Source organism: Crotalus tigris, unplaced genomic scaffold (assembly GCF_016545835.1).
Source record: "Crotalus tigris isolate CLP2741 ecotype Arizona unplaced genomic scaffold, ASM1654583v1 scf7180000018786.1720131, whole genome shotgun sequence".
NCBI classification, from domain to species: domain Eukaryota; kingdom Metazoa; phylum Chordata; class Lepidosauria; order Squamata; family Viperidae; genus Crotalus; species Crotalus tigris.
Window position 1 is genome coordinate 658,438 of NW_024097201.1, and position 17,577 is coordinate 676,014.

The 17,577-nt window shown below is 35.8% G+C and overlaps 1 protein-coding gene across 50 annotated transcripts in view; it reads left to right on the plus strand.

Annotated features, from left to right (window-relative positions):
• Positions 1–17,577, plus strand: part of PTPRD (protein tyrosine phosphatase receptor type D) — a 478,865-nt gene that overhangs the window by 410,281 nt on the left and 51,007 nt on the right. For all 50 annotated transcript variants that reach the window (XM_039356096.1, XM_039356097.1, XM_039356101.1 and 47 more), the window contains one exon: positions 10,810–10,985. In XM_039356096.1, the coding sequence (XP_039212030.1) occupies positions 10,810–10,985 (176 nt within the window). The remainder of the gene's footprint in view (positions 1–10,809; positions 10,986–17,577) is intronic.

Sequence of the window (17,577 nt, forward strand, 5' to 3'; positions counted from 1 at the left end):
TGGATAGTCCTCAACTGGATAGCCACAATTGGGATTGGTTTTTCCATCACTAAGGGATGTAGTCAGTGGTGGGATTCAGCTGGTTTGCACCGGTTCAGTAGAACCGATACCTATTTTTTTGTTGAGTTTGGTGAATCAGTTACCATAAATCTGTGATGCATATTGTGCTGGTGATGCCGCCATGGTGAGGTGTGTCACACCAATGATGACGTCAATGCGACACACGTCACGCCTGTGATGTCAATGTGACATGCATGTGCCACTGATGATGTCAATGCAATGCGCATTGTGCCACTGATGATGATAGTGCGACGTGTGTCGCAGCAGTGATGATGAATATGCAAGGTGTGTCGTACCGGTGATGATAACGAACAGAACCAGTTGTTAAATTACCACTGGATGTAGTAATTCAGTGAGTCACACTCAGTTTTATAATCTTTTTTTTTTTTTTTGCCACAATCATTAAGTGAGTCCTACTTTCCCCAATAATTTTGCTTGTTGCAGACTTCCTTGGAAGGTCACAAACGGTGATCACATGATCCCAGGATGTTGCACCTATCATAAATAGGTGTAGGTTGCCAGGCACTCAAATCATGGTTACATGACTGTAGAGACACTGCAACTTTCATAAGTGTGAGGACAGGTAATTAGGCACTTTTTTCAGTACCATCCTAACTTCAAACAGTTTCTAAGCAAACAATCATAAATGAAGAATACATGTAATTATACTTCTTTCAGCTATAATGCTCATTTAACTGATATTTTATCAGTGTTAGTTTTATTCCATATCAAACTCTCAAGTCCAAATATCATTTTATTTGGATTAATTGGTGTTTCCCCTTACAAACTTTTGAATGTCCTGTCCTTGATAAGAGTATCTGCAATAGCTGTAAAGTATTGCAATAGAAGATTGTATCCCAGTTTAGGATATTCAGGAACATAACTCAGTTTATTATGCTTTCTAAATTGCTTTTCATTTTTGTGGATTCATAATATCAGGCTTTGATTTATCCAGTTTCTTCTCCATTCGCATCATACAATATAATCCTTTCAATCTGAAAACATGCCCAGTCACATCAGTAATTTCCCAACCTCATCTATAATTCTTCTGTTTATATAAGCCTTTCCTCACAAAATCCATCTACTTGGAGGATGCCAGGCTAGAAAGTTGATTATATTGTAATATATATGTAGGAATCTCCAAATAATTTATCATCTGCTCATTTTTCCACCATGTATTGGTCAGTTACAATTATGGTCCAGTTTGTCTGAGGGTTAACAAAGAACTAAAATTAAGTTCCTTCATACTTCAGTTGTTTTCAAAATATTCAGAGTTCTAATTAACTAAATATTAGTTAGATAGTATTTAATTTTATTTTTAAAGTTGCTATATTTGACTTGCTTTTTGCATGGACCTTATCCTGGAAATCTATGTGACAACAATTGGTGACTCTGAATCACTCAATCCCACAATCGGTTGTATTAAATTGGAAACCAGATTTCATTTAATATGCCTAACCTAATCATATTTACATGCTAAACAGCTTATCATACACCATCCCAACTTAGTTTGCTCCAGATGTAGCTGATTATAATTGACTATAGCTTTGAGAATCTGCCTTGTTTAAGGTTATCCAATGACACTTGATTGAATAGGTGCAGGATCTCAAACATTCTTGTTTCAGATTCAGAACCTGCATCATTGGAGGCATCACTATGTTACATCCCTTCAGATCAATCTGCTGTGGCATCTAAAATAACTTCTAACGTTTATCTTCTGCCAGTGAAATTCCTCCCATGAGCCGTGGTGGAAAGGCACTTTCACTTTCTTTGTAATACCACATATATACACCACACTCGTCCCAAGGATATACTAAACTTCTGACGCATATATTGAAATAATTGCAGAATAAATTGTATCCTTCTTGTACCATTGATGAAAGCAAAATTATTATTAGGCTCCATCTTGAGTTTCCTGGACATATTCTCATTGATCCAGTCATTTTGAGAGCAGTCAGTTTTAGACTCTTGAATTAAATATCTTGAAAAGTAGTTATATACATTCCTTTTTGTCTTTGGATTTTTTTTGAGTGGTTCTTTGTAAGAGTTTTGTGTAAATAAATATATAAAAGCTCCTTTATACTTTTAAAATACTACATTTGAAATACTAATACTATCTTTAAAGTCTGAGTTATAACATCATGAATATGTTTTCCAAGCAATATTTCTAACTTCCAAAGAAACAGTAAACATTCCAAATATGACAATATATGTGCTATCTTGTATTACATTCATTTCACAGCTGCATTTGTTTGGTGTTACCATAGAAATGACTAGTTTGGTAGAGAAATTTTAAAGAACATTTTTTTTCAATGTGTTTAGTCTAGAATGCATATTTAAATTTTATTCTTTTAAGGGTAGATTTAGGTCTTTTAAAAAAACTATTTTTCATTAAATATTTCATTAGAGTGCAGCATGAATTAACATGAAATAGCATTGGCTCTAAAAGCCAATTCTATATCAGCATCAGAATATTAGTATGAAATACGGATAATATGATGTTCTCTGCTTAGCTGAAAATTCATTATCATTCTTGTACTTACCAAGTCAAAAAGAAGCACCTGTTTAGTGATGCTTATTTCTATTAAGTCAGTTTAGAATCGTAGCCTCTGCACACATCTTTATCATTCTCACAAATTATTACAAGAATAAAATGAGTTAATTCCATATATATTCTCCCACACCCATTTTAAAGAAAAGATTAGATGTCATCAATTTAACAAAATTCCTTTATTTATTATCTTTTCTTTTTGCCATACTTCATGATTTTTTATATTCAACTTTGCTTTATACATTCTTTGGCCTTTTGTGCAAGCCATTTTGAAATTCCATAACTGTTCATTATTTAAATAGTTTGTTCTCACTATTGTTTTTTTCTAATGAGTTTTATTCCCTTTGTGTATGTGTGCTGACTATTAACTATACTAATCTGCTTACAAATATGGACCTTGTTACAGGCTAATCTCACCATGAAAAACATTTTATGTACATCTAATTTAATTTTCTGCAACTGAAACTAAATGTGAATGCACACACACCCATATATACTCATCATCAATAGTACATTTTCCTCCCTTTTGTGAATTCATCTATTTTCTGAAGATAATTATTTACAAGTGCTATGAAGCTTAATCCTATTAATTTTAACTCTCTTTTAAAAATTCCCTTAAGTGGCACATTTCTTAGGAAAAACATCCCTAAAACAAAGGTTTATGGTTTAATTTGTCTTAAATGTGAAGATTGTGCAATACTTAGCCTTTGTCAAGACTTGAAACAATTCCATGATGCAATTTCACTCTGCAAATAAAGTGTGAAGTCTAATTAAAGCTATTTGACAACTTTGTTCACTGAATAAAATAAAAGGGATACTGAGGCCTGTGCTATCCCCACCATACAGCTCTCTTTTACTTACATTTGTACAGATAAAACATTCAACCTCTTGTGTTTAGTACTATACATGAAGAATGACTGGATGTAAATCGTAACAACAGCAGGAAAGTTCACTAGTATCTAATTGGCACAGGAGTTTTGACCTGCTCCATCTTTGACCTGGACCAATTCACCTCTCCTTAGACAACTTGGTGTCTCTCGGTTTCCTGGGGATCACAATATTGATGCCAAACTTAATGCAGGCATCCAATCCGCATAGTCCACTGCAGCCCAGAGCCCTGAGCACAAGTAACATGCCAGCCTGGGCCTACAGAGTAGCTGAATTACAGGCTCATGCCATGGTGCCCGGCTTGTCTAACCCAGAGGTCCCTAATCTTTTGAGCACCAGAGACCGGTTCCCTGGAGAGAGGTTTTCCTGTGGACCACAGGGGCATGGTTTCATATAATAGTAATAGTAATAATAATAATAGTAATAATAATAATAAAGTTGGAAGAGACCTTGGAGGTCATCTAGTCCAACCCCCTGCTCAGGCAGGAAACCCTATACCATTTCAGATAAATGGCTGTCCAGTCTCTTCTTAAAAACTTCCAGTGTTGGAGCATTTACTGCTTCTGGAGGCAGGTTGTTCCACTGATTAATTGTTCTGACTGTCAGGAAGTTTCTCCTTAGTTCCAGGTTGCTTCTCTCCTTGATTAGTTTCCATCCGTTGCTTCTTGTCCTGCCTTCAGGCGCTTTGGAGAATTGCTTGACTTCCTTTTCTTTGGGGCAGCCCCTGAGATATCGGAACACTGCTATCATGTCCCCCCTCGTCCTTCTCTTCATTAAACTAGACATACCCAATTCCAGCAACTGTTCCTTGTACTGCCTGCATCCTGCAGATGGGGCTTTGCTTGTTTGCATGGACAGGTTTCTGGCATGCTGCGACCTGGTGCTGGCCCACAGACCAGGGTTTGGGGACCCCTGGTCTAACCAATGCTATTTTTTGTGGGGTTTCTCATGTTCCATGAAGTATGTATGTTTACATATCTGTTTCTAAATATATGTGAGTCAAAACTCAAAACCTGAGGATTAAACAAATTTGGAAAATATGATACAGAATAACACAGTTAGAAGGAACCTTGTAGTTCTTCCAGTCCAACTCCCCTGCTCAGGCATGAGACTATATAACTCTTAATTTCTGGCGACTATGTGGATAAGTTAATAATTTAGAAAGTCAGTTGCCATTGCATTCTTCCTGAGACATCATCTCTTTATGTGGCCCTCCTCTGATAAAAAAATTGCCCAGACACTATGTTCTAATTAATATTTTACTTTCATTCCAAAATGAGATGGAACTTAGCAGTGATATTCTCTTTTATCGCTAGATGTTTATTTCTTAAACCAATTCACAGCCAGATTTCAGACATTTCATTTTGGCACATAAATTGTTCATAAGATACAAGAAACTCAGGAGTTATGTACAGCCTCTACTAGATTCTCACAATCCTTAAGAAAATTTTTTACCCCTGAAATGTTTTTCAACTGCATTCTTATAAAAATAACAGCAAATAACCCTGGAAATTAAAATGATTGATATCTGATTACTATATCCACATTATTGTTATGCTTGTGATGAAATATACCTACCAACTCTTGTACAATTAAATAGCATCAACATGGCTTTCTATACCCTCAAATTGGATTTCCAAATATAATGCAATATTTTCCAGGAAAGAAGCAATCATATTTCATTTCATCCTTTTCTTTCTTTCTTTGGTAAATTTATATAGTTGCCCATCAAACATACGTGATTCTGGGTGGTGTACAGTTAAAAACACAGAAACAATACAACAAAATAACCAAAAATAAAAGTTCAGCCTTTCAGCTTAAGTATAATAACCTACATTATACAAAAACTCTATAACTGATTAAATCACCCATTTCTCAATTATACTTACTTTTTTTAAAAAAAAAATCATCTTATTGTTACTGGGCTAAATCATTTATTAAATGTAATATAATTGTTTGGGGGCTTTTTTCTTTTTTCACTTTTTTCTTGTAACTAAAGAAAAGCATAATGAATTCAAAATATAAAAATGAATCACAGTTGCATACCAGTAGCAGTGGGTTCAAAAAATATTAGGAGCATCTTATAATAAGCATTGGCAGTATGTTCCTCTTTGCTGAATGATGTTAATATATGAGTTGTCAGGGCTAGATGCCAGCTGTCTCATCATCTTGCTAATGCAGGGAAGGATTTTTGTTATTCCATGTGTACATTATTTAGTGATTTATATTTATGTATTTTATTTTGAAGCAAAGGATGTATCACAGAACAATACCAGATATTTTTAAATGTACCCCCAAGTTATCTAGAAAAAATATTTCTCTTATAAATCCATATCTGCCAATTATAATGCACACTAGATGTATATTTCTCTTGTTCATCTCATTCTTCTTTTGATCTGTTTTTGCCATTTTTGATAGATGGAAGGTTTGTGTTATTTTCTGAATCATTAAATCGTATTTCCACATTCAGGAAATTCCTGAAAAGCTTTTTATCACTCCAGAAACTTTGTAAATCCCAAAATCTGTTTTGTTGAAAATTATGGCTTTGAAAGGCTTAGTGTACACTTTTTAACTAGGTTTGCTTGAAGTAAAGGATAGCAATAGTGGAGGTTCATTCTTGTTTATTGTTTAATGCAAATTCTCCAAAATTGATATTTCCAAATAGATTTGATAATCTATATCTCCACTTCTAATTTTGTCATGATATAATTTGGCCTTTAACTATTAATTAATAAAATAAAATTATTTTTAAAAAATAACAATGCATATACTTCAGCGATATTACTTGGATTAACAATTATTAATATTATATACATTACTTTTTTTTATAATATCCGTTTCGTCTTTGTCACATAATATAAAAATATATCATGCCAAGGAAAACAAATATGCTAAGATACCACACATAGAATTTGTTTATTACAAGAAACATGCAAAAGAATTAATATGTTTTATATGGATTTCAAAATACTGTAAATAACATGCAGAAAATGCAATAAGACTTTTTAATTGTTTATTAGTTCAATTAAAAACTTTTAACTGCAATATTATTGAAATATGTTATAGATTGAGTACAATAAATGTATTTATGAATTTCTTTAAAGAACTTATATGGCTGTCCGCTTATTTTCAGTAATCCCAGGCTGCTTACAAACAATAAAAAACCCAATATAAACAGAGTAAAAACAGTAATCCCCCATGTCCTGTTCAACTGCATTGAATATGAGCTCTAATGTACTTGAACAGTTCCTATGATCCTTTATCTTCAATTCCTCAGTAAATCAAAATGTGATCAAACAGCAATCTAATACCATGTTTCCCCAAAAATAAGACCTAATCAGAAAATAAGCCCTAGCATTATTTTTACGTGTGGGCCTAATATAAGCTCTACCTCAAAAATAAGCCCTAGTTAAGAGCCCGCCCACTCTGTCCCACTGTATGGTTGTTTGCGGCCACAATGGGGCAGGAGGGCGTACAGCACCACTACAAGGTGAGGTGAGGCAGGTGGGGTGGAGCTGCCCCACACGCCCTGCATCCATGAACCTCTGGGCCCCTGAAGCTAGGTCACTCATGCCCTACCACCTGCCTTGTCTTATGGTGGTGGCACCAGCTGCAGCAGCCCCATCCAGCAGGCACCTGCATGGCTGGCCACCCAATCTGTCCCACAGTCTGGCTGCTCATGGCCACACGAGGGCAGGAGGCCACACAATGCACTGGTGCTATTACCATGAGTTGAGGCAGAGCAGGTGGTGGATGTGGGTGGCCTGGCTGCAGTGGTCTTGAGGTGCGTGAATGTGGGGCATGTGCGGCAATTCCACTCCTGCCACCTAACTCACCTCACCTCATGGCAAGGAAAATCCCTCAAGGGCTCCAGGCACTGAAATGGGCTCATCTCTCTCCAGCAGGGCAAGGCCGGCATCTGCTGAAACTCAGCAGCATTCTAGCTCCAACAGAGACTTAGCAAGGGCAGCACTGGGCATCAGCAGGCACCACTCAAACACAGGAGCAAAGCTGCATGAGAGAGGACCCCTCACCTACAGGGTCCACCTCAAGTGGCTCTGCTTGACCCCCAGAGAGAAAGGAACGGGCAGGAGGGTATTGCAGCCAGGTGGCATGCAGGGGCAGCCAGGGTGCCCTGCCACCCATGCCACAAAGTGAGGTGAGTTAGGTAATGAGGCATTGGTGGCCTGGCTGTGGGGGTCTTGAGGTGCACGGGTGTGAGGCATGTGGGCAGCTCCGCTACCTACCTTGCCTCACCTCGTGCATTGCATGGCTTCCTGCCCTGTTGCAGCCTCAAGTAACCATACGGTGGGACAGAGTGGGCGGGCCACTGTTTGATGCGTCCAGCTGGGGCCAGCCTAGTGATAGCAGTGTTCCCACTCACCTGCACTGTGTAGGCTAGATAGCCCCAGAAAGCACCGGCCAAGGTGCTAGTGGGCTGTGGCTGCTGCTGAATGCCTTCGGCCCCTGCGTGCACGCCACCTGCTATACATGGAAAAATAAGACATCCCCCCCAAAATAAGCCCTAATGGGACTTTTGGACCCAAAATATATGTATAAGACTCGGTCTTATTTTCGGGAAAACATGGTACCTATTGGTCTAATTGTTTCAATTAAATCAATAAGATTTGTTCTGCATAATATGTACATGGCTATATTCTAAATAATCTGGCTAGTATAAAACAATGTATTCCGTGTATATCAATTGGGAGCTATTACCCAAAAAATTTTGCTCTATATTTAGAATTTTCTTATATGTGCTACTATATGTACCAAACACTTGAAGAAATGGCTGATAGCAATTCCCATGACTCTGGCAACGCTCTTGTTCTACAGATTACATTGAGCTACACCACTGCATACCCAAGGACTGTCAGACCCTAATCAGAAATACAGAACCTTCAACATTTCTCCATTATTTATAATTTAAGAGTTTTTGTGCTGACATTTACTTTTCAAAATATTTCGTCTTACGTACACATCCATTGGTAGCTCTTACAAAATAGAATGACAGTATTTTGCACACATGTATATAGAACTATATTTTCACCAACTGCAATGGGATTATGTCTTGAATTAAACTTTAACTAAGAGTTTGCTATCCTTCTATGTTATAGTAATAGATAATGTAATTTAGTATCTAAGATATTATTACTTAGATACTTATTAAAACTAAAAGTTACAGCCTACTAAAACTAAATTCTTTAGATATAAGGTCCATATGCTAGGAAAGAAGGCTAAAATGAGAAATAATCTGAGATATTAATTAAAGTACAGTTCCTTTCATTTATATTTAGTATTCATGATCATTTTATTTCCTTTTTTTTCTTCCCTCTTTCACACAAAAACAGAAATATTATCATTTCCCGGTTAGCATTGAAAACGCCAAATTCTGGCTGCAACTTGTTTCTTCTTATATAGTTTTTTAAAATTTTTATCAATATTCAGTGGCACCAACAATGGTATTGCAGGTCAAAGCAAATTTCATAAATAATCCATATAATTCAAAAATTCTGCCCAAAGTTTGTTGAAATTTAATAGGATCTGAAGAGGTCAGCATTCTACTTCAAAGATATTTTAGTGGAAAATTAGAATAAGGGATATATATGAAAAACATTTTAATGAGTTCATTAGAAGTTTTTTTTTTCCTTTCTGACTTTCAGATTTTCTATTTATTTTGACAGGCTTATTTATTGCATCAGCATTGTCTAAAAGTGGCCGCAAATATAGAGGATCGATAAAGAAAATTCAATGTTTTTTGAATTTTGGGGGGGACATTCTTCACCGTTTAAACAATTAAATCCTATCATTAGGTTTGTAAGAGTCTCAGAAAAGTAACATATCTTCCCTTCAGCTGCAATCTCAAATTAACTAATGTACTCAATACAAGTTTACAACAAACTCATTAAAATATGCAATTAATGTAAAAGGTCTAACTTTAAAGCTCTCAAGTTCAGATAGTTCTCCCTTACAACAGTTTGTTTCGTGACTATTCAAAGTTACAACAGCACTAAAAGTCACATTTGGCCTTTGCATGGGATACATACTAAATCCCACAAAATAGTGCAAGAAAAAAGGAGAAAAAATCAGTTTGATTTGGTTTACTATATTAAATAAAATATACACAATAAGATTAGAGTCAGTAAATTAATCATTTATTTTTCTGTTACATTAACAGTTGTCTTTTTGTTAGCAACTTTTAGAGGTCACCAGAATCACACTTTTATGTAGTCCTGAAACTATAGTATGTACCCCTGTCATACAAGAAAAAGACACTGGTTAGAAAGAGTATCATGTTTGAGCCAAAAGAAATTTCCCAATTTTTTTATAGTTCTTTGAATCAAAATGTCTGTAGAGATTCTCAGTTGTCCAATTCATGAATATTCCAAAGGTAGTTTTTCCAAAAGGCAACTGGACTTTCTTTGTTTTTTTCTTGAAGACATTTTGCTTGTCATCCAAGAAGTGTCTTCAAGCTTTGATGTCAGAACCACAATTCTTCAGGCACCAAACTATGCTTATAAAGCAGGGGTGTCAAACTCAATTTCATTGAGGGCCGCATCAGCATTGCGGTTGCCCTTGGGGGGGTGGGGGGTGGCCTACTGGGTGGGCGTGGCCTACTGGTGGGCGTGGTCAGCTCTACATCATTGGCATCAAGGGTGCCTGTGGGAGCCTGGACAGGAGTGGGACAGATCTGAGGGTCTCTGGCAGAAGGGGGTGAGACTGGGGCAAGTGCCAAGGCATGGTCCAATTCTTCATTCCTCACAAAGGGTGACACCTCTCCAGCATGCACCCAGGGAAGGGGGCCAATGCGGCAGGGACTGGTTCCTCGCTGTTTCTGGACGGCCTTTTGGAGCTAAGACAGAATGCATTTCAGCATAGATGGCCACCACAAAATTGTACATTGGTTCTGGGCTGGCCTGGGCCAGGGCCAAGGCAGTGGGGGCCATTCCCTCACTGTTTCCAGGATGACTTTGCGGGCCACATGAAACCACTTTCGCGGGCCGCATCGACATGTCTGTTATAAAGGAATTTATAGATGACATTAGGGAAGATATGGAAGGGGATTCTGGAGAAATGATTACATAGTATAAAGATCAAATCAAGAGTAGGAAAGAAACTCAAAATAACCTCAACTTAATTTTGTTGGGCTGAGATAAATTTGGACAGGGTTTCATGATTTTATTATATACTCTGCAACAATATATTAGCATTCCTGGAATCCCTAGTTATACCTCATTCTAACATAAAAATAAAAATGACTGTTCATAGTCGAATTCAATAATCATGTCTTTTTTCTTCTCTTTTTTTAGGCATACCTGGCAGTGATTATATAAATGCTAACTATATAGATGGTTACAGAAAGCAGAACGCTTACATCGCAACCCAAGGAGCTCTTCCTGAGACCTTTGGAGATTTCTGGAGAATGATGTGGGAACAAAGGAGTGCAACTGTTGTCATGATGACCAAATTAGAGGAAAGATCTAGGGTAAAGCTTCTTCTTTATGGTTGATGTAATTCAGTAAGTTTTCTTTTATTTAAAAAAGTGTCTCTCACAGATATGACGGGCTGGGGAATTCTGGAAGTTGAAGTGCACAATATTAACAATTGCCAAGGTTGGACAGCCCTGATCTATAAAATCTTCCGATTGTAGTTTTGATTGATTCAGCAATTTTCAAGTTGACAACACTATAAAATGTTCTAAATATTTTTTTTTTATTCAACCTAAAAACACTGTTCCCATTTGTTTTAATGCATCACCTTTGTCCTCAAGGCACAAATGGAAACTTTGAGACACAAGAGAACTGATTTTTTATTGAGGTTTTGTGTAGGAGAGGAAAACGAAATGAAGCATCTTTGAAGTCTTAGAGCTCTTTTGTCCGTGATAAATCAGTTCCTATAGAAAATGCAATGATACAGATTTTTAAATGCAGTCTACGTATATTTTACTCTAATAAATCTAAAGTTTTTCCCCACAGTCCTTCCAATTTTCAACAAGAAAAACTATAAGTTTTATTGATATTGAAAGTGCTCCTAGCCTTATCACATTGGTGTTTTACCAATCATAAAGAGACATGCAGGGAAACAGTATGAAAAATGAATAGAGCTACATAGTTATTTATATCATAAATAATCACTCAGAGTCACCTTACAGAAGAAGTGGTTGGCATAAGAAAATTAATAAATAAATACATTTATTGGCCATCCAGAGTTGCCCTGTGGTAAGATGGGCAACCAACAAATTTAATACATACATGCATACATACGTAATATCATAATCATAGAATGGTTAATGCTTCTATCAAAAAAACTGTGTTAATAATGTGTTCTACATTTTTATTCTTTGTATCTTACTATATATTTTATGGGAATAATTTGTGCCTATATAGACACATAATTATGAAGTTGTTAAGTACCATATACATACATGTCCAAACTGAATTAATATTGTAACTCTCAAATATCTATTAGTAATGTAGATTCCATTGTAGGATGGATATTTTTTAGCAATCTCTATTCTATTTTGCTGCAACAGGCTTTATTTGCTCCAGCACAGGAATTTTAGCTAGGCAAATATAATTTTGTTTCTTATTCTCATTTCCAGGAATAAATATAAATTTTATACAGGGAAAAAAATCCCTGTATTCAATATAAGAACAAGCATAGCTTATCACATTACTGCAGAGTACTTTGAGACCATTCTCTGAAAGATGTACTCAAACCATTTCTTGATTCTGCATTTTCAACTTTTTTATTTTTGTTTTCATCATAATCTGAAGTGCAAAGAGTCTGACAGGCTATTGTCAAGAGGCTACATGGAATACTAGCTGACGAAGTGCAGGCATAGCTAGGTGAAATTGATGGGAGCCTTGGTAACAGTCTAGCTTTCCCTGAAAATTACAGAAGTGTCCTTGAAAAACTGAGCTTTTCAAGAATTTCAAACAAATCTAAATAAATGCTGCTACTATTTCCTTTTGTAACTGCATTTCTTACTTTAGCAAGGAAAACAGATTGTTTTATCAGGTGATCTTAGCCCAAACACTTGTACAGTATATAGAGGTATTTCTATTTTATAAGCCGGGTAAACACTCTTAAACATTTTGGTGCTCTGAGTTTTACTGTTTGCAACTGATTTATTTTTCACAATATTCAGTAAACATCTTGTTTGTTGGGAGTCATATTTTAACCGAATTACTGAGATATGCCAATCTAGTTGGCTCCAGCTATGTAGGAGAACTAGATAATGAACTTTTTTAACATGTGTAATTTTTTGGGATATTACAAAGAGTGAAAATGAACTGTGTGAGCTAAATTAACATTGTGCTTATGCAGGTCAACTTCTGCTCACTCAATAGTCCTGCAGATAGCACCATAACCTTTCACAGCAGATTTGGGGAATGTCTAAAGAGCCTCTAGTCAGTAATGTGATAAGCCTGGACAGCCATTATCTTTGTAATGGAAGGATTCCATTGGATCAAAGCCTAAATTACTATTAAAATAGGAATGACATTTCAGAAGGTCTGCCATTCATCAGTTTGGTATTCTATCCAGCTTGGGAAATAGATGCAAAAGAGAAAAGCTTTTTCCTCCACTGGCAGATTTGATAATTACTTGATCTTGAAAGCAAAAGCCGTCTGCTGTGGGACTTCATCTTTCTGTGTTCCATTACATTTTTTGTTTATTTGCTTTCCTGTTGCTCAGTCCTGTAGCTTTGCTTCAGCTTTTCTGTGCTGCATAGATAAAGGGATCTTTTTTTTCTTTGTGGGGGAGGGGAAGGGTTGAGGCATCAGCAGAAATGAACTTAGTTGGCTCATTAGCATGTGTTAGAAGTCTGACTACCTCCAGCTTTGAGAACTTAAATATTCAACAGCTGAGAACATTCAATGAGGTTGTTACAGTGAATTAGTTATTCATTTATTTGCCTATGGGGAAGCTACAGGGCAAGTTGAGCTCTTTTATTTATAACCCTTCTCACTTTATTGTTTTCAATTTAAATGTCATCTCCCAAATCTTACCTGACCTAATCCAGACCTTAGAGAGAAAAATCAGTCCATTACTTTGATAACATATGCATAATTTATAGCCAAAAAAAGATTATGCACACAACCATGCATGGAGGAATATTGATAACATATTTTTTAGTTGCATGACTTTTTTTGTATAAAATGAAAGCAAAATATTAAAGGAAGAATTTAGAGAGTATTAAGAGCAGCCGACTGTCATAGGGCATGAATACATCAACTGATTTGAAGCAAATTTGTGACTCTTGGTAAGGTGCTTTTCTGCAAAGTCTCCATGTGTAGTGTTACAATCGTTGGTTAATTTACTTTACCTTGTGTACTCACTCTCATCTTAGATTGTTTCCATGTTAAAGCTAAGATGTTATACTATGGTAATAATATGGCTACCTACTTTCACTTATCTGTGAAAGAGATATTATGGTAAATAAGCAAGTCTCTTCTACCAGGATGAATGGCTCTAGTTCTTTTTCTTTTACCCCCTCCTTTATGGTAATTAATAAATTGTCCTTATACCAACAAAGCTGAATTTAAAACTAGTTGTGATTGTCTATCTGGAGACAATATGTCTATAAAAGATTTCTGAGCATAAATCTCAGATTTGATAAGCTGCTGTCTATAATGCACTTTTTTAGTGCATGCCAAGAGCCGGGGGGGGGGAGGTAATTATTTCCTCTGTTGAGATATGTCCGACTCCGGGGGGGGGAGCGGTACTCATCACTGTTTCCTAGCTGAGGGAGCCAGAATTGTCCGAAGATGCTTCCATGATCATGTGGTCCATATCACTGTTCGCTGATGTACATGGAATGCTATTATTTTCCCCACCAGAACATGTACTTAATTTGCCATTTATTGAAGTTGGAAACCAAACTCAAGACCTTTCTCTATCCTGAGAGATCCTAACTTCTTTTACTCCATACATATGGAAAGTCACTATAGACATTAAATTAGATACACAATCCCTTGGTGATTTGGAATTATTATACACCTGTATAGTTTTCAGTAACAGAAATTGGTCTTGAGCACTAACCACTGGGTCTATATGTTGTCCATATATTACATAGTAGAGGATAAAAATAGATATTGGATCCAGGGATGGCTACATACCTTTTGTGTTCATAAGCAAGAATGTGTCATTCCTATTCCCATTCTGGGCCTTTCATGTCTCTTTCATTAACGCTGCTTTGCCAAAGTAATATTCTTATGAGAGTGATATGAAAAAGAGTCATTCTACTCCTTCCAGACATCTTCCTACCAAGAGTCCACATGGTGCTAATGATCTCTGTTCCTTAGAGTGATGCCTTATAGACAAAGTGCTTGGCTGTATGGTTCTCTTTTTAGCTTTATCAATACTGGCGACAAGATCCTACTCCCTCCATCTTGTAGAGAATAGAATAATATTTAATTTTGACCTAGTGCAAAGGAAGAATTCTGTTTATCTGCTTGAACCTTTCATTGGACAATGCTCTTTCCCAATCGTGCTTTCACTTCATCTGTCAATATTTCTATATATTTGTATTTGGCCTCAGGAGGACACAGAGAAAAAGACAAAATCCATTTTTTGCCATGAAATTGGTTTCATAATTTTTTGAATTCTTACTATTTGGATTTGATTTGACTTTAGTATGGCAAGTTATTGTAGATCTAGTCTATTTTCAGATCACAATCTACATATATACAAATCTAGTAGCTATATGGTGAAATTATTTGTGCTGTGCTATGTTGATTCAGGGTAAAATTTTATCATAATAAAATCCCAAAATATATAATCAGATTTTTGTCCATCAAAGGATTTACAAAACTACACTACAACATGTACACAAAATCTTCACTATCCAAAGAGAATTGAATTTGTTCCTCCTAATTATCTTCTGATTGATAAAAATAAGTATGAGGAGTTCTATGCTGGGTAAAGCATTGCACAGTAGAAAAAAAAAACAATTTACATGATATTTTTTTTTACTTGTAGTCTTGGCCACAAGAATTCTTTGAAAACTAGACTTCTATTAGATGGATGATTTCTAGCAATTTATGCTATGTTGTAACAGACAGATCTTTACATCACATTCATGTTCTTAAAGGTGCAGCTCTTTTATAATAAATCCATGTATGAAAGGCAATTTTTCTCTAATCCCAGAAGTAGGTTAATCATTTTATACTGTGTACAAGTGGCATTCCTCAGTGCAACAGAATCCTTACTGTGTGCCAATTGACAGTCAGGATGGTGCAATTATTTTTAATCTTACATCCATGATGTGCTGCTGTTTTACTGAATAACACTGTAAGTTAATTCTCTACTGTTATTCCTTTACTGATAGTGTAATTTAGTAGTTAATAACCAAGCACAGAAAAGCTTATCAAACTGAATCTTCAAAAGAAAATGTCATGCTAAATGCCAAATACATCAGCAGATATTAAAACTGCATGGAGGTGATTAGTATTCATCCTTGTAAGATCAACAGGTGGCTGAAGCAGATCACAGTTTGAAAATACACTTAAACAATTTTTAAAGGGAGAGGAGAATAGCTGAGACCCTGTAGTGCTGGGAAGTCTCTCCAAGGTGGTGGAGAAAAGAAGGCAAATAAAAATCTTACTTCTGTACTTCTCCAGGAGATTTATTTCTTTCTTTTAGAATCAAGACTGGATCTTTGTACCAGAAAATTGCCTGTCTATCCTTGAATGTCAAGGATTATGTTCATCATTTTTTGTGCAAGGTGTGGGGGGGGGAGAGGGGGGAAGTTTTACATATGGAAATTTCTTTTCTGAGCACAACGGCTGCAAAGTTGGACCATCTTTATTCAAATTTATAGCTTGCTGGAGTGTGAAGGTTCATGAATATTTTCTAGTAATATTTGAATTCCTCAGTTCTGCAGAGGTGTCAGCTCTCATTCATATGGGAAAGTAAGTCATTTAGCCCCTACTGATTTTGTTTCAGCAGGTGGTCATATTTTTATCAAATGCAGGAAATCCAGAGGAGACTCTTTACAAGATAGTGTTGTTTAGACATTTGGCATATTTGGCAGTTACTAGAATATTTTATTACAGTTTGTATAAAATTAAAAGGAACATGCTTTATTATTATTTCATGACTTGAAATTTAGCTAATTTGATCTCAGCTATATGGTTTCTTTGTAATTATTGGCTGCTAAAGTTAATAACTGAATCTCTAAGGATATCATTAAAATAATAGATAATAACACAATTATTTTTGGAATGATAGAATGAATTATATACTTCCCCTCAGGTATACATAGTTGAATACTTTGTTCTCTAGTTATCTCTTCCAACAACAACCTTTTGCTATACAATTTTTAAGCATTATCCAATGAATTAACTTTATTATCGTGAAAATATACATATGCCAATTACTGTGTTTTTGTCATTTTGTTAACGTAAAAATATTAAGGAATACCAAATCTACAGTACAAAAATCCAGAAGACCACCATAGGGCAGTAAAAATTTAAACGTTTTCATATTCTTTGGTGGAATCTAGAAGATGTCCAAATTTTTGCATTTCTCATTGGATGCTCTTAATACCAAGCAATAATAATATCATTGGTGGAATCTACCGTAGTAGATGTCCAAATTTTTTCATTTCTCATCTTAATACCAAGTAATAATATCAGTTCAAGACTTTCTCAGTGCTTATGAACCTAATTATTTGAAACTTAGAAAATTAACTTGTTTGAAGAAGTATAAAGTTCAGCACTCCATTAAGGTGATACAAGCAATAGTAGCTGTTCTTATATAGTCTATTGTAACAATTATAGTCATCATAAGCAAATAATTGCAAAAGAAAGGCAGAAAGTATGAGCTATAGTATAGCTACAGTCTTTTAAACCATCCACAGTTACAGACAAGTCAGGACCGAACCTAATAGAAAATATTCAGATTACTGTCACCTTAGTTCTAACTTCATATTCTTTTGAAAATATCTCAAACATCACTGCTTCATCTTGTTTCCTGTCTGCTGCTGCCTCAGGCAGAATCTCAATAGCTTTTTGGGGGTGTCATTTTACTCGTGTACTCCTGGATGCTCTGGGATTCATCCATGACAGTGG